General features: G+C 41.2%; 1 protein-coding gene and 1 long non-coding RNA gene across 2 annotated transcripts in view; both read right to left on the reverse strand.

Annotated features, from left to right (window-relative positions):
- LOC123983523 (inactive ubiquitin carboxyl-terminal hydrolase 54-like) overlaps window positions 1-20779 on the reverse strand; it is a 52090-nt gene extending 31311 nt beyond the window's left edge. The window contains exons 1-3 of the mRNA XM_046069780.1: window positions 20695-20779; window positions 9522-10113; window positions 1888-1980 (exon numbers count right to left, since the gene is read on the reverse strand). Coding sequence (XP_045925736.1) covers window positions 1888-1980; window positions 9522-9677 — 249 coding nt within the window. The 5' untranslated portion in view covers window positions 9678-10113; window positions 20695-20779. The remainder of the gene's footprint in view (window positions 1-1887; window positions 1981-9521; window positions 10114-20694) is intronic.
- On the reverse strand, window positions 5496-5894 carry LOC123982606. The gene is made up of 2 exons (XR_006828015.1): window positions 5785-5894; window positions 5496-5658 (listed from the first exon to the last, which is right to left on the reverse strand). It is a non-coding gene; the product is annotated as an uncharacterized LOC123982606 (long non-coding RNA).
- Window positions 20780-21026: the final 247 nt, after the last annotated feature.

The following is a 21026-nucleotide window of genomic DNA, read 5'->3' on the forward strand; positions in this document are numbered from 1 at the left end:
CCCTCCAAAATAAAATAACCCATAATCCTCATTTATCTCTTTTTGCTTCTCTAAAATGGATGAAAATTTAACACGCCATTAAAGTTCATTTGTCGCGCGTCTCGCCCAGTTATTAAGTCTTTTATCTGCTTTGCCGTGGGGACCACAGCTACAAACAGACTGTACGAACAACGTTACATCTGTTCTTTTCTGACAAAGGAGCGACGGTGACAGGACGGTTAATGAAAACTGACAGGAAAATGTGAACACTTAACACGGTGACAATACCTTTGATTCTTACACCCACAGCTGACTCACAACACCCCACAAGCCTGTGTATGTGTAGCATCTCAGCATGGAAAGAAAGATTTGTGAGCACCTTACGGTACATGTGTGTAGCAGCCTAACGTGTGCAGCATGCAAGTAAGATTTGTGTGCATGCGTAGGTGTGTGTGTGTGTGTGTAACATCCCAGCGTGGGCTCTGCTGGCTCAGCGCTTTCAGTCAGCCAATTAATTACAGAGAAGCGCTGGAGACAGAGCAGCGTGTAGAACACACACATCGACACTGCTACACACACACACACACGACCACTACTACACCACAGCACATTACACACAACACTTCCCTTCGCTCAGACGCATATTTGTCATCATTGATGCAACAAATGGCTGGAACAGAGCTGCATAAGGCTCGTTCATTATGAGGGTTTCATGATGTTACTGATCTTCATCTTCTGTTTGGTTACTTTTTATGAGCTGCCGCTGGAACACAACAGTGATTCAACCTGAAGCTACATTATAAAAAATACACGTGCTGTTTCTAAACACTTAATGCGAGGCAGCACTTTACTGGAAATAAGTGTCTGGGGCATAGTGCGTGATGCATTTTACACAATGGTGTAAGAAGAAGAAAAGAAGAAGCAACAACACAGAGAAAAAATAACATATTACAAGTAAAAGTCCTGCATTCAAATGTTTAAACGTAACCAAGCAATATATTGAGTATTCAGAATCTACTTATACTATTACTTATCATTATGAAGAGCCGAGTTTAGTGTCTAGTGAAACCACCTTTTCTTGATTCAGATCATTTGATAAAGGAAAAGAAAGGAAATAATGATGGGAAAGAAGGACAAAAAGAAAGAAACAAGGACAGGAAGGAAAGGAAGGACAGAAAATAGTGAGGAAAGAGAAGGTGTTATGTTAAAGAATGAAGAAATAAGGTAACAATCCAAGGAAATGGTAAAAAAGTAAGAATAAAATAATGTGATCAATGGCGTGTGGTCAGTCGGAGATCAGCAACAAAATGATACACAGGTATCATTATACACCAGCTAAACTTTATGTTTACAGTTGGAAGTGTATAAATGATCAAAGGTTTTGCAGTGTGGTTGCATAACTGCTGCAAGAATCTCCCCCGCTGTGTTTATTGGGAGACAGGTCTCGCCTACCGTCGGGTATATCCAGGACAAAAAAGATAAAGAGAAAAGAAGGGGAAAAGACAGAACACATCAGCGATATGAGTTTATGTAAGGTTTTGTTTGTAAAGTCTCGCTGTCAGTTACATGCAGTGGGTTAAAAAGTAAAATATCTCCTTCTGAAATGTGGTGGAGGAAGGGATACACATAAGTAGTACTAGTACCTCATATAAATATACCACTTTAGTAAATGTACTCCAGGACCACCCTCTGGTTTACATTTCTGACACCAGTGTTTGTGTATTAAACAGTAGGAATTAACAGGAAAAACCTGAGGAGGAAATTGGTAGTCAGTGATAACCACGACAGCTGAAGAGACTTAGAAACAGCACCACCTTCAGAAACTCAAACCTTCTCAGCAGCAAATCTGAGAAAAGCTTTAGGTTTATAGTGAGGCCTCCACAAGCCATTAGGGAAGAGTGTTTTTACCTTTAAAGCGCAGAAGATACACGAGTCCTCCATGCATTTGTGTGTGGTCAGCTGTCGAAAGCTTCTGCGGAAGATGTCGAGATGCCACAGAACCTGAGAGACAAAACACATATCTTTACACAAACAGAATATAATAAAGCAACTGGACCAACTGTTTTTATGGGATATACAGTATATTTTAGTAAACTATATACATTATGTTTTGTCCCAGGTCCCACTGGAAACGAGGCCTTTTGCCCTTTTGCTTCACTACTGCTTTTCTTGTGTTGTTTGTCCTCTCTTCTTTCCCCTCTCTTGTGCTTTCCCTGAGTGACAGCAGTTTGTTAATATTTTTAATGTGCAGCTTACTGTGTTTCTTCTGTCATATGGTTGAGTTGTCATACTGTGTCTCACAGAGGACAGGGACATACCTGAATCTAACTAAAACCATTTGAACTGGGTTTGAGGATGATGCTTTCACAGGCTCTTGCTTTAGCAATAAGTAGGCAAAGGAATGCACAGTTTATTTTAGTCCACTGGTAAACTAATTCAAAAGTCATATTCACTCATTAAAAATGTGATCTGTATCTGGATCAGTGGTTCCCAAGCGGACACCTCGGTAGCCTCGGGGTGTTTTAAGGACAGGCCAAGAGGACAAGATTTGTTCATTTCTATCCATTCATTCAACTGTTTGATAATGTTTCGTACAATTAAAAAAGGTAAATATTTACTTACTTAAAATAAGATGTTATATGATATTTTACCACCATTTTTTTGCAGATATTCCGTTATTAAGATTGGTGACATGACAGCTTGAGGTTGCCAGTTGACATAGTAATACAACATGCTTTCTGGGAGCACAGCAGTCAGAAGTAGCGACTGACTGAGCAAGTAAGATTTAAAGGGAAAAGTTATTTTTACAGGGTGCCGTGGATTATAAAAGTTAATGAATACATTATCTGGATAATGTATGTCAGATGTCAGATGTTATTGTCAAACTACTTTTCTGCCCAGCAGGTTGATCTTTCTCACAACAGCAAACGAGCAGAATGAATTACATCTACGCCCAGCAGCACGTAACTGTGATCACAGTGCGAGCCAAAGCATTCTTTCCACTTAGTCACATGTTGGGTTGAACGTGGTGAAGCTGCTCTGTAATATTTTTCAGCTCAGGGGGTTAAAAGCTCAACTGGCTCAAACAAACGGTTTACGGCTGTAGGGAGGGATCCCTCTATTACACTGTGAACCAAGGTTCAGGTACTGCCATGGTAACCTCAGCCACAACTAATTTGTCGCTTTATAGATTAGTCTCCTTGATTGGTCTTGATTCATTTAATTAGCATATAACAGAAATAATGCTGCAATCCTGGTGTCCGGACTATAGTAAAATGGTTTGTTGATGACTTTAATCTGAGGTTTTGTTTAACTTTGGATGCTTTGGACAACTCCCACGTACAGATTTATGGTGAAAAACCTGATTATCAATCAAGTATCCTGTGGCTTTTTTAAAAAATCAAGCAATATTTTTTATACTAACATTGAATCAAATTACTTCCTGTAAAGTGGGATGGTTGCAGAGAATCAGCAACCCAGTCTACAGCTCTGTGTGGCTTTCAGCCATTTGTAGCTAATTGTTTTTTCCAGCTCTAACTGAGGGTGGTTTCTACTCTGTATATATTCAGCAACAAAAGAGTCAGACGGAGAGACTCAGTGGGGCAGACAAAGACTCAGTGGGGCAGACAGACAGAAAACAGCCAGCACAAAGTCCAAAGAAACAAGGAAGAACATGTGAAAACTAGCAGAGAAGTCGTCTGCATGAGGTAGACCTCTTCATGTCCTCCTCTCTCTCTCTAGTGCATAATTAGAGGAATGAGCTCTTAATAAATTCATTCAGCATGCTGAAAGATAATATTGACACAACACTGTCCCTAAGGCTTCGACTGAGATCTGCACCACTCCCGCACAGGACCACACACACACTTACAGTATGCACATACAGTTGTAGATCTACATGCACACTAGACAGTAGCACACACACACAAAACCAATATTTATGGCAACCTTAGCAATACAATTCTGCACAGTGTGTGTTTGTGTGTGTTAGTAGAAGTAGAAAGTGATAGGCGGAGAAAAGAGGGGGCGAAGGATGAGATACTGCATGCTGACGCTAGTGTATGCGTTCTACCTTTTTCCCCTTCTTTGTTTCCCCTCCTCTTCCTATAGTTTATTTGGTCGTGATGAATCGGCTCCCTTCACAGCACTGCAGCAGTTGCAAGGAGGGCACACTCTCTCCATGCCCATCTATCTATCTATCTATCTATCTATCTATCTATCTATCTGCAGGAGCGTCTTGGAAACTATAGTATAACTAACTAACAAACATATAAAGTGATAATAGAAATCGATCTCATCAGCTCATGTTTTTAGGAAGTCATCATCTTCTGCCTCGTTGTCATTGTAATTTGAGTTACAGACAAATCTGACCAATGACACTGGATGCAGAAATGCCAGTATTTGATTGGCTGTGGTGGTCTTGGATGTGGTTGACATTGCCATATGTACACATGAGGGATCCACAGGAACAATACATGCATGTAATCCAACCAGTTTCATCATGTTTAACTGTTCACTGTTCACTGTCTTTAAACTGTATCAGAGCTGTATGAAGTTACTGCTAAAGCAAACAGAGTAAATAGTGAAATGTGGGGTGGCTTTTATTGTGAACCAGCCACAGGAAATGCAATGTGTTTGTTACCCCAGTAAGCACTAATTGTGATCTGTAAAGTAGCTGATCAGGTTGCTTTATTACTGTTTCCACAGTAAACGTGGGTGACTCCAAATCCACCAGGTCTAAAATGTTCAGGATTAAACCTCCTTAACACCCTTGATGAGTTCAAAGAATCACCATGACACCAGATCATAGGATAGATTATGCTAACTCTGACTACTTAGCTGGGAAAGAAGTTAGATACACTTGTTCCTCTGAGGGAAAAATATCTATTTTGAAAGTAATCTAATGGCAAATGGTAAAACGTAGCGTAAGAGTAGCACAAGAAGAGAAGAGTCTGAGAACTGACAGCAATTTCTAAAGTTTGCTAACATTAGCAATCATAAGCTACTGGTCACACCAGACTAAGTAAGGTTGAAGCAGCAAAACCCCTGCAGGCTTTCATTCATTACAGCATTTGTTCATACTGTTATTAGCGTGTGTATGTGTGTGGTGACTGCTTTGTGTGATTTAATTGTCTTGTGTGTGTCAAATGATGGGCAAAAAAGATCTTGAACAAGTAGAGCTTACCTAACATGCAGATTCAGTTTTGTTCGTTGTGTGACTGATTTGTAATTTGTTTACATTCTTTGGTCAATAATGCACACCTTAGAAAGGGCTTGCTGTAACTAGTGGCTTCTTTTTTGTAAAGGTCAGAAGTTTTAAATGTCAATAATTTGGTAATAAATGGAATTTTCCCCAGATACTCTGCAGGTCTGTGAAGAAAATGGTTAAACTGTCTATTGTAGGGGTCTATAAAGAGCTAGATTAACATTTATTTTAAATAGCATCTTAATACTGAACTGTAAGCATAAATAAATAAGTTGTTACACATAAATAAAGCCATTAGGTATGACCTATAAACCCTTTATTACATAGCCTTATACCTTTTATTGGGTATTATTTATTATTGGTATCTGTGCACATATACAACCACAACATACAGATTATTAATGTTGTCACAGAGAAGAGCAATTTCTGGCAGATTACAGAGGTTGTGTACATCAGTTGATCATCAGATGGCCCTTAAAATCACCAATCACATTCAAACAAACCACTAATTATATTCAATTAATATAATCAGGATATATAAAATGAAATGAATGAATGGATGAATCTCTATCTAATCTGACAAATTCTCATTCTCATACTCATTCAATCTGCTCTGCCTGCCTCACACTGCTGTTCCTGGCTGTGTTGGTTGATTTCTTCCCTCCACGACCCCAGCTCTTCCTGTTCTAGTCTCTTGTTACTGCACGAGGCAATGGCATCTCCTTTTCCTGTTCATTTTGTGTATCATATGATACCGCTGTCATGGCAACAGTCAGTTCTTAATTTTTCTGCACTTTTGACTATCTGTCTGCCAGCTAGGTTTTTCACAGCAGACATTCTGACTTGTCACAGTAGGAAAAGCACAGGCATTAACGTTACATCCAAATGTTATCATTAACAATGGCTCTGTCATATTCGAGTGTACCTCTAAGCTACGACAGTGTGACAATGAACCCGCATGAACTATACCAGGAGCCTGAAACTGAAGCAGCTAAATGGAAATCAGCCATCATTAATTTTATTATTCACACTTGTGCTTTTCCTACTGTTAGATGTCAACATGCCCCCCCCCCCCCCCCCCCCCCCCCCCCACCCCCCCAACCACATCATCATCTGACCTCCACGCTGGCCTTTGCACCTGCTCCCATATCTTCATCAACCGCTGAGTATATGTACATGCCCCTTTCCCTATAATCAGACATGCAGTGTTGGGTCTTGTCCAAACATCACCTACCAGAAACGTTACAACTGTTGTTTACTTCTTGCTAAACCCTGCACTACTGCTCGGATTCATTCTGACGCCCATTGTGCCTAATGAATGTGTAAAACAATCTATGCAGTACAAGGTCCTGTATCGTCTAAGTGTCTCTCACAGAAACAGTAATGCATCAGCAAAAGTACTTAAGTATAAGGTATTTGGCTAAAAAATGTCAGTCAGTGTTTTCTTGACCTTTATTAAGCTGCATTACCATGTCTCCTAGAAATTACATTGAAATATTACTGAACGTTTTTTCCTAATTACGTTGTGATGGTAAACTCTGCCTGGATTCTATTCAACGTTGAATTAAGATCAGCTTTTGACAACACTCTAGGAAACTTTTATGTTCTGAAGTGCAAAAATGAATCAGGTATTCTTGCAGCATTTTCAAGTCTTTTTTCCATCATCACACACACACACACACACACACACACACACACACACATACACACATGCGCACACACTCACAGATACACTGCTGGATAAATGAACCCATGTGTTTCTGCTTCATCAAAGCCAGTGTACTCTATGACTTCTTTAGCTATTTTATTTTTTACGAAAAGTTGCTGAGCATGTACATACACTTTACTTCACAGCACCTTCCTCCGCTCTCATTAAATTCCACACATCCACATGAAACAACTACCTGCCACCCTGCAGCTCCACTGCAGCAGCGGGAGGTTAACTTCCTTGACTAAGGGGCCCATAGGGGCCAGGAAGCAGCAGAGTATTTCACTTATTATTGATAAGTCTATTGAGGGGAAAACATTACTGACCCTTCTTAAAAACTGCTGATTATTCACAGCAGTCATTGATAATCATCAAAAAGTAATTTCTTAAAGTAAAAATGCAAAGTATTGGATGTATCCAGCTTCTCAACTATGAGAATTTGGTGGGTTTTTTGTTTTGTATCAATATCTTTGGGTTTCGGACTGTTGGACAGACAAAATCAAGCAAATAAGACACCTCCTTGCACTCTGGGAGAATGTGACATTTTGCTTATTTATATTCTTCCATTTTATAGACCAAGTGAACAAATTGGGCAATAACAAAAAACAAAAAATGAAAAATATATTTTGTCTGACTAATTTTATAATAGAAGCTGAACTTTGACCCCTTGTACTTCACCTCAAACCTGCCGAGAGCTAACTGCCGACCCACGCACGCTCGCTCATTTAAATCTATTAAGATAATATCAGCATATGTGTACACATGAATACACACACACACACACACACACACACACACACACAGAAATACATTGTGAAACAGCAAACAAGCATCTCACTGCTTAAAATTCCCTCAGTTTTATCCTCACTCGCCTGTTCAGCATCCTCTCCTCTGTGTGTGTTTGTGTGAGTGTGTGTCCTTGAAGTGGCCCACTTCTCTCCCAATTGAAGCAGCTATGCACGCCTTTGTTGAGGCATTTTCTTCAAATAAACTTAATGTCCTTCACTTTCATCTATCTCTCCCTTCTTTGCACCATCCTTCCCTCTTTCTCTCTTCCTCTCACCACATTCAATCGTTGTTGTTTTTTTGCCCCTACCTTATTTGACTCTTTAATTCCTCTCTTTCTCCTGGCAGTATCCCCTTTAGTGTTCTCCTCAGTTTTTCCATACAGTATACTCCTCATCCCTCTTTCTTCTCCTCTCCTCCTACAGCGACTTTTCTTCTTCTCATCTATCCCTCTTCTCTCTTCAACCCACCCTAAGCTTCTGCTCCATCATCCCCCTCCCTCTTCAGTTTACCCCAACCCCTCTCTCTTCTTCCCTCTCTCTCTTTCAAGCTAGTAGTTAAGAGCCCTTTGTGTGTGTGTGTGTGTGTGTGTGTGTGTGTGTGTGTGTACAGTAGGTATGTTTCTGCCAGCTGGACGTCTTGGGAGGAGGGAAGAGAGTTTGTGTGTGTGTAAAGAGAGAGAGGAGATGCAGCAGTAGCAGTGCAGTGTAAGCATCTCCACACACAGACTTTGTGTCCAAACTGGAGCCAGACTGACAGCATTGCCAAACCCCACCGAAACACGCAAACACCCGTTAATATGGCCCTAATCTCATCCCTCTCATGATTAAATATCAGTTTACTGCAGTGTGGGGGGAGGAATGGGCATGTGAACTGTGCGTGCAGGAGTGTGTGTGTGTTAGCACAGTGCATTAAGTGCAAATCACAAGAATATAGACAAAGGACAACTTAACTTATTAGAAAGTAGTGCCTATATATTGCATAAACACAAATTACATAATTCATCATTGTAAAGATAAAATTACAACTTTTTTAATCTTCTCAGTATTCTGTTGTTAATGACATTTCACAGAAAAAGCGCTGTCACTATAAAGCACAATAATTTTGACAGAGCACTGAAATTGTGCAGTTTTACCTGTAAAAGTCTGTATTTCTATGTATTTCTAGCAAGGGGGCTAGATAGGGTGCGTTTTCTAAAGTTCAGTCAGAAAGTGACACCTTTTTTGTCATTGTGTTGGCTCTGCTTTAATATACGGGTATTCACACCAACCACTGAGGAATTGTGTTTCCCTTTTTTTTATACCATTTTTGTCCAGTTTCAGGGGATAGAAAGTAATTGCACCAGTTAAAGTGACATAAAATCAAATGATGTCATCATATTTAATATTTCAGTGAAGCCCACAGACTGCAGCAGACACTTGGTTTTTTGTTGTGATGCTCTGCAGGCCTGCAATGCAGCCACACTCACTTTTTGTTTCTTTCCTTCTTTTTGGTCTAACTCCTGTCCTTAGCAAGTGTAGAGAAGGTTTTCACTCACTAAACTCTCCAAAAGGCTCAGAATACTGTCATTTTTATATTTTTTTATTAGCAAAGAAAATTGGTAATAGATTTGACAATATAAAATGCCAAAATATTTTGGAGCATTTGGACCAGAATGCATTAACTTTCTTTTACCTTAATGAAAATTGATTTGGTTAAGAAGACTCAACTAAAAATAGTTTACCCCAGCCACTGGATTGGCCAGTCAAGACCGCTACATGGTGCTAAAAATCTCTATGAAAAACATGTTACTCCCTTAATACTTTCTGACTGATGTGAATTTGTGTGTGATTTCCGACTGACCTGCAGAGCGCTGTTGAGGAAGCAGCTGTTCTGTCCCGGCTCATTGCTCAGGCCTTTGCTGGGTGCGATAGAGGTCATGGTTCTCGGGGTGACCAGCCCCTGCACCCCGCCTACCGCTCCACCACCCGATGCAAAGTAGTTCCTCTTCCACGACATCACTACCTGGACGCCCCCGTTTCCGCGACAAGGAGGGGAAGGGGCGTGGCAGCAGACCAAGCGATGGCCTCTATGTCACTCCCATGGGAGAAAACGACGGAGAATGAGAGAAAAGCGGAGGAGTAAATGGAGGGAGGAAGAGGAGGGAGGCGGCAGATCGAGGAGATGCGGAGTGTCTTGGATGGGGATTTGGCACCCATACAACCCTCCCCCTCTCGTCTTTTTACTTTAAAATCTGTCCACTTGCTGGAGCCAGTGGTTGGCTTTTTATTTTTCTTTTTTTAGCTCCTTGGATTTAGTAGTTTGGGTTTGAGGACATGAGAGCGTGTCCAAAGCGTCCTTCGGCAGATTCTGTTAGATAAACGTTGATTAGGCAGCACTGCTGCTGCTGCCATGTGGAGACTCTTCAGTGCTTTCTTCTCCTCTTTCACTTTGCCTGTAAGACACAAAGACCATTCTGTTAGGACCCCTCACACAAAACTACTTACAAAAAAACACATATATATACATACTGCATAATGTACTATATGGAGAGTTCAATCAGTAGTATGGACATTGTTATTAATGCATATAAAAACCTTAAATACTTGAAAATGTAACCACTGCTGCTAAGCTTATTCCATCTTGCTTGATGATGACATACTGAAGATTTCTAAGTGGCTTACACTGGAAAAAAATGTTCTAACCTGTTCAGCTCCATAATGTTAGCTAGCTAACTGTGATGACTGCTGACCTGGCCTAGCCCAAAAATGTGGTTGATTTTCAAAACTTTAGAAAATTTTTCAAGACAGGGACATTATTGATTAATATTCCTTGCATTGCCTTGGATGATAAAATCAAACCAACATTAAACATTAAACATTGCATTAATCATTCCTATGCCATGTTCCAAAATAAAGGCACCCAACGCTGCAGCTGTTTTTAGCCTTTTTAGCTCATTGTATTTGGTTAAATTGCACATTTTCTGTGCCATTTAGATCGGCGCTGGTTTACACAAACAAGCTCTGATAAACCCACTGTACACAATCTGCTCAGCACCTAACAGCAGACACAGTAAGCAACTAGCTGGTGGAGACAGTTGAACATCTAGAAGCAAAAGAACCAGAAGTTGGTGGAGACCAAATCAGAGCTAAAAGCAGAGAGAAAAATGGACTTACGTTTCTTAGTTGGACAGAAACACAACACAAATCAAATGCTAATGCTAAAGCCGTCCACTTGATATTTAAGCAGGAATAGCCGACAATTAATAAAGCTAAGGAAGCTGCAGTATTTGTCAGCTTGTTTTAATGTTCTTCTGCCACCTAGTGGCCAAAATCTAATAATTTATAATAAACACATTTCATTGCTTTTGCACCATAAATCATGCAAATCATCAAATGAACACAACAGTGATAGACAGGGTAACATTGCATCAGTGATATGACACAGAGACTGCTTGGAGAAATCTGTTATGTCATGTCATAATCATAATCGATCATAATCATAATCGAGCTTATGTTGGTTCAAGCATCGCTATGTACAGTTTCTGAATGTGTGAGGGAGATTGAGAAAGAGGCAGTCTGTGTGTGATTGTCACCCTACAGTAAGTGTGCTTGGGTGTGTGTACATGAAGTTGCATAACACCACGGGGCAGTAGCTAACAGATCCGCAGTGCACCCCCACCCTTACCTCCCTCTCTCTTCGCCTATAGCTTCCCCACTTTTGGCAAAGCTCCCCTGCCTGGTTGCCGGGTTGCACTGCCGCCACAGCACCCCCTTGGCGAAAGGCCAGAGGGCGCAGCAATGCTGCGGTGAGTAGGCGAGCAGCGTGGGCTGTCACTATGGCAATGGCCACGTGGGATTGGGGTGGCGAGGTGGGGTGATGGGGGGGTGGGATAGAGGTAAGGGAGACATCATGATAAGGCAGCAACATTGCAATGTCAGTTCTTCCACTTGTCACACAGTCCTAGTGAAACTGACAAATTCCTACTATCTATATATCTATCTATATATCTATCTATATATCTATCTATCTATGTGAAAAACATAACATACGATACATTTATCCATAAACAAACAAATCCAAATTGCCGGAGGATTTATAAAGGGATTTGGCTGGCATGCCCCTGTGTGCCATTTTTCCTCTACAGCACAGCATCCTGAGCTTCTGTCTCAGCATACAGTGTGTGTATGGGTGTGTGTACGAGTGTGTGTGTGTGTGTGTCTCCTGCTGAGCCTGTGTGGAGTGTGTGATCACACATCCTCTCTCTGACTGCACCCTACAGCCACAAACAACCGAGATCGCTCTGGCAAGCCCTCGCACAAGCACTGTTTATGTGTGTGTGTGTGTGTGTGCGTGTGTGTGTGTGTGTGTGTGTGTGTGTGCGTGTGCATGTGTCCCCACATCTTCAGCTAGTTACCATGGAAATAGGCCAAGCAGCAGGCACGCGGGGAAAAAGCCGAACCATGTGATTTAACTGAGAGACACACGGTGCTGCACTGGTTGAGAAAGCACACACAGACACACACACAGACACACACACAGCTGGCGAGTGATGATGATGTGTATTGATGGTGGAGAGTTCCTGGAAGCCAGAGTGAGTCAAGGCACAAGTCAATCAAACTCCCTGACCCTGGCAGGCACGAGAAAACCAAGACCTGTGGTCACAGCCCAGACAGTGACCACACATGTAAGACATTTTCCAGATGAGATGTTTGGGTGATGACAGTGGTTTTACATCCAGACATAGACACAGTGTGAGTGTGTGCAGTCTGTGCAGTTTCATCTTCCAAACTAAAGTAAATCAGTCCCAGCTTAACACTGAGCATGTGGAGGTAAGCAAAGTGATGCCTTGACTTCTTCAAGGGTAAGGATGTGGATCTAGGGTCAGTTTTGAATTAGAACTAAGTTTAGGTTAGATTTAAAGGTTTGGTAAATCCAAGATTAAAAAATAAGACTTTAAAAGAAAATTAGCCTAGGAGTTTTTTGTATGCGGCCAACCCAACACAATAAAGGTGAATTGAATTTTATTCGTGGTGCTCACAGCATTGAAAAATGCCAAATAAACTCAGTGTGTCTTTCCAGAAACAAAGTCCTGGTTACCCGAGATAATAAAGACCTTTCTGTAAACAGTTTTCATTGGAAATACTTTAGAAACAGTCCTTATAAAAACTGTTGACAGGAGCAGCTCTGTGGATTTTTAAATGTAATTTTCAATGCTGTGATCACCACTTACTAAATTCCATTCACCTTGATTGTATCGTGGTGGAGACAGAAATATCAGACAGATATCTTAAAACCTGAGCCAATAAAACCAAAACTATTTGCATTGTTAGATACTTCAGAAGTAAGAGGAAATATGCTTCGACATTTGGCAGGTTCATCATTGAAGGCCAGCATTATTCAGACCCACAGAGCAGTATTTGATGCTCTTCTCATGATCTTAAGTTTTCTAAATTTACCAAATATGTGAGATTGAATTATGAAGAGATGTACTGTATAAAAGTATATTATTTAATGGTGCATCTCTTACAAATAATCACTGCAGATTTTAATACATAGTGACCAGAAAAACAGAGCTCTTTTGATGCGATGCAATACAAGCTGATGTTGTCTTGAGGCTATAGTTTGTCATGTTGATGCATTAAAATACATTATATTAACAGATGAACACAAGCACTGTAGATTATTTTAAGTCAGTCCGCCACACACCATCATACTGCTGTAAATACTCACTAGAACACAAAAATGATTTATCCGCTGCTGAAAATAGTGCCCTAACTAATGCACTATTTATTTATCAATTTTTGAATAATATGCTAAGAACACAGTGCCCAGCTTTTTAACTACATGTCTTATCCAGGATCAAATAGGATTGGGCCACAAACATGGTAGGGAATTACTGAACTTGTCAGGGTTTGGTTTGAGTTTACCTGTATCCTGTTTTATTTTGAAATGGTCTGTGTCAGTTATTTGTGTCTGACTTTGTTTAAGTTTTGTCCTGATTATCCCTAATGCGTTTCACCCAAGCGGTAATCTGCAGGTCTGAAAAGTGAAGCCATGCAGAAGTCCCTTAAATCTGCATTCTCTCTAGCGGCCAGCAGGGGCCAAAATTTCAATTCCATTAAAAATAATGGCAAAATTACCCTACTTGTCACCTGATTTATTACATTAGTAAACACTTTCCTAATGACTTTATGATATCAATCAGTCTTCTTCAGTTCAGCATGATTTTCATTTAGTAAATGATGGTCCCATTTAGGGGAAAATAGACAATATAGCAGTATATGTTTTAGGGCGGGACTGCCTTGTGATTGACAAGTAGCTACATGGTGACCTGTCAATCAGGATATAGAGTGATTCGAATCCACTGCACTGTGTAAATTAAACTAGCGCTGTTGAACAAGCTTATTAGGAGTCGACAGTTTTTTCCTGTTAAGTAAGTTTTGTTTTAAGCTTGTTTTCTGCTACCCAAAATTAGCATCCCAGTTAAAATCACAGTTAACATGAATTACAGAAGCACTTGGCTAACCAAGCTTGCAAGCTCCACCGTCTCGTCCAAATGTTGTCCCATCCGGTGCCTGGTTGCAAAACCCTGCCTTTTGTTCTTGTTTGTGGATTACTGGAGTATCATTTCACAGCAGCCTATCATTTGGGATTTTTGCCTTTTGTTTGTCAGTAGACCTAGACATTTTACCTTACCTTTTAACTTTGGCTTATTAGATTACTTTGTTTGTTGGGCAACTGGGTTTGGACTAGTTGAACATTGCAAATAAGTTTTACTCTTTGTTTTGTTTAATAAACTATTCAAACTAAGTCAATCCAGCTTGAGAGTCTGCTATTGGGTCCAAATTAATTTTGTTGCCTGAGCACACAGCCAATACCGACAGAACTGTACTTTTCATGGGATTTGATGAAAAGAAAAATATACAATATTGCCAACATCATCCTTTAAGAAGTAAGAGGTTTCACAAAGGCAGCATTATTATACAGGACTGTTGTATTAGATTGTATTGATTTTGGTGAGTTTCTTTCTTTTCTGGTCACTCAGAGTGCTTCACTCACAAAAAATTTAATATTGCTTCAACAAATCACAGGAATAAGTAGATACAGAACGTGTAGGTGATGCCAAGCGGTGTGGGAAAATATTTTACCTGACTCTTTAACTACTTAAGGAGACACATTAGGGTTCAGATTCATATTAAGTAAATGACTCTTTTAGGTTAAGTGTATGGCAGGTTTTGATGTTAAAATTTACTTTTTTCAGTTTATATCTAGAGGGATGTGTGTCAGCGTGACAGCTGATGATTACTTGTGGATCAATAAGAACCAGCAAGGGCACAACTGGGAGCATTGAGGACAAACAGCTGTTTTCATGGTTCCACTACTGGTGCTGGTACTTCTATTACTACTACTACTACTACAACTACAACTACTAGAGCTGCAAATACTAACACTACTTTTACCCTTTTATACCTGCTAATATTCTTTCTGCTATGACAAATCTTACCACTGTTGTGACATTTGCAACACACAATATTGATTTAATTCAACTGTTCCTCTTTCATCCTCTTAAAATCAAACTGTGTCCTAGAGTAGTGATCAGACAGACTGCAGTTTTTGCAGTGAGAGGTACCTTTTTCCAGTTGGAGGCCTCGAGCTGAAAAAACTTCAACTCAGAGCAGAAAAGCGCCCGATGGCATTTCCATTTTTTCCCCACTGTCCGATGACAGTAGAGGAGGACAAACTAGTGGTGGGTGTTGCTGGATACCCGGAGCTATATGATTTTACAAACAGTTTCATTAATTTAAACTGTACTAATAGTTAACTCATATCATACAGTCATGGTTTGGGTTACGCCAAAATTAGCTCTCTTTTATCAACATTATCATCGTGACGTTGAGCTAACAAAGTTATAGACTAGGCCTAAACCCAAAATATAGCATTGCTGTTAAAACAAACATAAGCAAATGCTGCTTTGCAGGACCAATGGACTCCCTGTAGTTAGTGGTCATTTTTGAGATGCTAGGTCTGACAAATGACAGCAGATTGTCAAACTGTTCCCAACTTATCCTAAAATAAGCCTTGAACCAACCATCATCTAGGTGAAGCTCCTGGACCAAATGGTGGTAACATTACTCCCCGAGATTTCTCAAGTCTTGAATAGAACTTATACTCATTTGAACTGGCAACAGAACAAAACTTATTCCATAAGTCAGGATGGGAATATTGGGGTACCAATATTTGTCTAAAACAGTGGGTCCCAACCTTTTGACTTGGGATCTTCCAAAGCAAAGCAATGTCTAAATGTGACTCCTTATCAGAAGTTGCCTATGTCCATGAATTGAGAGCTGCTAAACCAAATAGACTGTTTTACTAGGAGTTTTAAAAGGCCTGAAAAGGTAGATAAAGTTAAATAAACATAATTTGTGGTGCAGAAAGACTGTTTTTTCATTTAATTTAATTTCCTATCTTGTTTTTTATTGATTTATCTTGCAACCCTTTGGGAGTTCCCAAGTCCTAAGGTTCGGAACCACTGGTCCAAGATAAACTACATGGCCAAATGTATGTGAACACCCAAGCAAATTAAGTGGACACCAGACCATTACACCTAAAAAGGAATTCTGGCTTCCAGGTTTTGGAACCTGGCTGCAGTTTGTTCTCATTCAGCCTGAAGAACATTAGTGAGGTCTGGCACTGCCGTTGGGGGACAAGGCCTGGCTCACAGTCAGCATTTCATTTCATCCCAAAGGTGTTGAATTGGGTTGAGAGCAGGACAGGCCAGTTGAGTTTTTCCACACCAGTTGGGAAAACCATTCATTTAAGGCCCTCACTTGTGTGTGAGGGCACTGTCATGTTGGAACAGGAAAGAGTCATGCCCAAACTGTTGTTTCTAAGTTGGAAGCACACTTTTACCTAAAATATCAAAATAGCTTTTGATTGTATCACACAAGTTGTCATGGAATTGTAGATGTTCTAATCAAAATGTGAGATTGTTTTTCTGTTCCCAAGGTCAAGAATGAACTTCATTGTATGCTGTAACATCAAAGTTTCCATTTGGAAATGGAAGTAAGGGGCCAAGGCCAAACCATGAAAAACAGACCAGCCAACAGAATTCCAAAAAAGTATATATAGTAGTATATATACTTTTGGCCATAATGTGTATGTCCATCATGTAATATATGACCTCCCAGAAAGAAATATTTCTTTGTTTTCATCACATTTTTGAACAACAATACAACAAATCAGCACCTTGTTCAAGTCTCATTAACCAAATTTGCTCATTTTCCATTTTATAATCACATTTATTCCTTTCAGCTGAGGGGAAAACATTTCAAATTCAAAAACTGAGATGTATGGAAATAAATTGCTGTTAAATACACTGTTTTTTGTAACTTGAATTTACTGTTTCTATATCTTTCTCTCTCTCTCTGCTGTGAGTTAGTGTGGCTTGGTGACAGTGACACCAGTGTCATGCAAACTGAACAAAGAGCTGATACTATCCCTGAGGACAATAGTCCGTCTCTCACGCTGTCTCCCTCCCACTCGAGCAAACATAAAGGCGAGAAGTATATTTATATATCCCTGTAAAAGAGAGAAGTCTTGATCTTTTCTTGCATAATCTCTGAGCTCTCTTTCTGTCTCCTTTGGCTGCACTTTCCTCTCTCCCTCCCATTCACTTCATTCCTGCTCTCTGTCTCTCACTTTCTTCCACTGACCTCTGTTTTCCATTCTCATTCACTCTCTCCACTTCTTTCCCCATTCATCTCTGTCTCTTTCCTTTTCCGTTTCCCAAAAACTTCACTTCACATGCATGTGTTCACACACACACACACACAAACACACATACATACACACACACGCACGCTCAGTGGTTTCCCTGTAACTGGGTTATTTGTAACTTCAAATAGCCTTAGTTGACAATAGGGAGAGCCCAGAGTTCATCCTCCCCTCTGTGCTTCTCTTTCTCCTCCTCTTTCCCACTTTCTCTAAAGAGAAGTTATACATAATGTGTGTGTTTTGAGTGTGTGTGCATGAACATACAGTAGGCACACGTGCAGCTGCATGTGTGAGCATAATTAGCGAGAGTGGTAACTGGTTTTTTTTGCAAGATTCAAGGTTATCTCTTGCTCAGACTCTGAACTATTACAGTAAAGTATATATGAAAACACACACGTAATCGCATGTACACGCACAAACACACACACACACCCGCTATAACCTAGATGCAACCCATTATCACCGTGGCACATGTGCACAACAAATCCTATTACAGTCATAGAAAATATAAAGAGGGGTGAATATTTAATATGTAGACTATTACATAACCATTTTTATTTACAATGCATGCTGGGAATCATGTGAAGTTTTTACAATTTATGTCAGAGTATAGAGAGAGAGGAGTGGAGGAGAAACAGGGTTTTAGGGTGATCAAGAGACAGGTAGGTGAGAGGAGAACAGGGGAGAAGAGTAGCAGAGTTGGTAAGGGGAATGGAAAGGAAAGAAAAAAAGGAGAGTATAGTACAGGAAAAAGACAAGAGGAGAACTGGTGAGTGTGAAGGAGAGAAGAGGAGAATGATAGGTGGAACATTAGACTGAATAAACAACCACATGTCAAAGAGGAGCGGTTATGGGAAAAGGAGAGAAAGAGCACTTTAGCGGATGGTAAAGGTCAAAGGAAACATACGTGTGTGCCTTTCTTTTCCTCTCCTCCTTCTTCATCCTCTGCAGTGACTTATTCTGCTCTTCTTTATACCTCAACCCTCTTATGCATGTGGACCCAACCTTGACCGCTGAGGCAGGAACACTTAAAACTGAAACGTCAACAATAGATGAATGTCCTGGGAAACCGGGAAACAAGCCGGGATCATTCACACATGAGCACGTCTAAAGGACTAATCTGGGGATTTAAACCAATTAAGTCAATTTAAGTAGAATTTAAATGAATTGAACAGACTTATCTTCTAAATTGTTTCATGATGGTTTGTCTGCAAACACATGCGATAAGTCAATGAGCCCTTGAGACTGATGGTTTCTCAAAGATCAACACATTTGCCCACACGTGCAGGATGATTACGTGGTTCTCACTGAGGCTGTGTGTTTGGGGGGAGGGAGGGATTATTTTCAGCAGATATCTCTGAAATTCAAGAAATAAACTGGTCTACATCATATAAAATCCAAACAATCCATAGTCTGATTTAACAAAAAATAAATAAATAAAAATAGACCCAAGACCCTAAGTTAAATCCTGAGCACATCTTCATACTCAGCTCTGGGGATGTTCCTCATCAGGTGTCAAGTTTCCCTATTGTCCACCAGTGTTACATAACATCCCATAAATCTTTCTGATTGGTATGAGTGAAATTAGGTTGGTGGAAAGAAAGTCGTTCTGAGAGGGAAGAGAGAAGCTTTGGTGGCAGTGTGTTTAACTTGGGGCAAACTCTTTTCTAGCTAAAAGGTAGGCTATATGAGTTTTCCATCCGGGACATCCCCATACACAAACAGTAAAAAAGGCTGTAGGACAAGAATATTGTACCAAAGCGAGGTTATAAAATATGGAAACAGCAGTACATATAAGGACATGTCATATTAAATGAAGTACAAATAAGGACATTAAGAGGGTGTTTTTAAGATGAAACAGGGTGAGTGGGTGTACTGCACACTTGCAGGCAGCAATACTTACCTTAACCATATAGCATGAAAAGTACAAACACAAGAAAAAAACACAAGGCAAAAATGAACTTCCTTCCAGAGTGTTTCATCTCCAAAACAACTGATGATAAGTCCAACTTAAATGTCAAGGAGACATTTTAGCTCACTTTAGAGGGTGATGATGCTGCTTTAGCTGTGCGTGTCCTCATGTGTGTGGGGATTGCTTTCCTCATGTTGTGGGGACATAACGCCTGTTCAACAAGCCACTGTTCATCTCCCATCTGGAGATATGATCTCTGCAAGGTTAACACTTGGTTTGGGGTTGGGGTCAGACTCTGGGGCTTATAGGTTTAGGCACGTGTAGTAATGGAGTTTATAGTAAGCCTTAAGGACACACACACAAAGTCAGTGCATTGTCCTCACACCCTCTCCTAAACAAAACAAGCATGCTATGTGCTCCTGCTTAATGATGTCGATTAGGATAATGAGGGGATGGCCAAAAGCCTATTTCCCTTTTTTCTCCAAGTATTCACGTGTGTGAGCGCGCGTGAGGCGGGCAGCAGAGGGCTGTGTCACCATCGCTAATGTGACGGCACTAGGCTGACGGTGATGCGGGTAACGGTGAGGGGCCAAAGTCATCAATCACGCGGATCGAAACCGCAACGTTAAATCAATAGCGGCCCCCGGGAGCGATGACAGGGGAGCGTCAATCCGTAAAAGGCTGCATTCTCCCGGCCATCCATCAACAAGTCCACACATTGTAGCCTAACAGTCCACCAAAACTCCGCTCCGCTCCAAACACGCAGTAGGAGGACAGGAGCCACGAGCACAGGATAGGGGTAGCCTATGTAGCCTACCTGACAGGCTGGATGGGACGGCCGGAACACCTGTAACTGTGGGAAAACGAACCCGGGCTGTCGGAAGTTGAGGTGAAGGGATGCTGTTGTCCCTTAGGCTACAGCAGCAACCAGTGTGCAGAACTAGAGAGAGTTGCTGCGTAGAGGGGAATTACCGACCCAAGACCTCCTTATAAAACACTAAAACTGACAAGATACAGAGCAATGTTGAGGAGGGGAAACCCTGCACGAGGAAAAAGACGCCGCTTGTGCTGCTGATGAGAGTGATGATGACAATGATGGGAGACAGATGATGGGAGAAAAAGATGACAGCCATCCTCTGAGACTGTCACGAGAACACATCTGTTGAGGCTCACATCTGGCTGACACGCTGACTGCCCCTCATAAAAACACACACACGCGCACACACACGCAGACACACACACCTACTGATGGTAGCCTATATTCTGCCTGGTGCGGTTTCAAGCGTGTCCCCCCGGCCTCTCTGTGATGGAGCCCATGCAGTGCGCAGTGTGCAGGTTTTTACTCACCCCGGCTGCTGTCGCCGCCAGTCTACGTCCGATCGCGTGTCGTACCGTGTGAGAGCGAGGAGAGAGGGCGAGCCGTGGGCGCATCCAGCCCCCACCAGCGCCATCAGAGCGTTGCGGTGGCGGCATGCCGCTCTCGCGATAGCGTGCCATCCTCCAGCTCTCCGGTGGTGTGTGACGTAGCGGTTTTTAATCTTGCGCTTTGCTCAGCCCGATGCCGCCCCCTTCTGGGCACGAGGCAAAGAGAGCGAGAGGATGGTGATGATGTCATCCCGTAGGCCTATGCTAACCGTGTGGCCCTACCTTTTTGTATCTCTTTTTGTGTCACTCTCTTA

This window comes from Micropterus dolomieu, linkage group LG14, assembly GCF_021292245.1.
Source record: "Micropterus dolomieu isolate WLL.071019.BEF.003 ecotype Adirondacks linkage group LG14, ASM2129224v1, whole genome shotgun sequence".
Lineage (NCBI taxonomy): Eukaryota > Metazoa > Chordata > Actinopteri > Centrarchiformes > Centrarchidae > Micropterus > Micropterus dolomieu.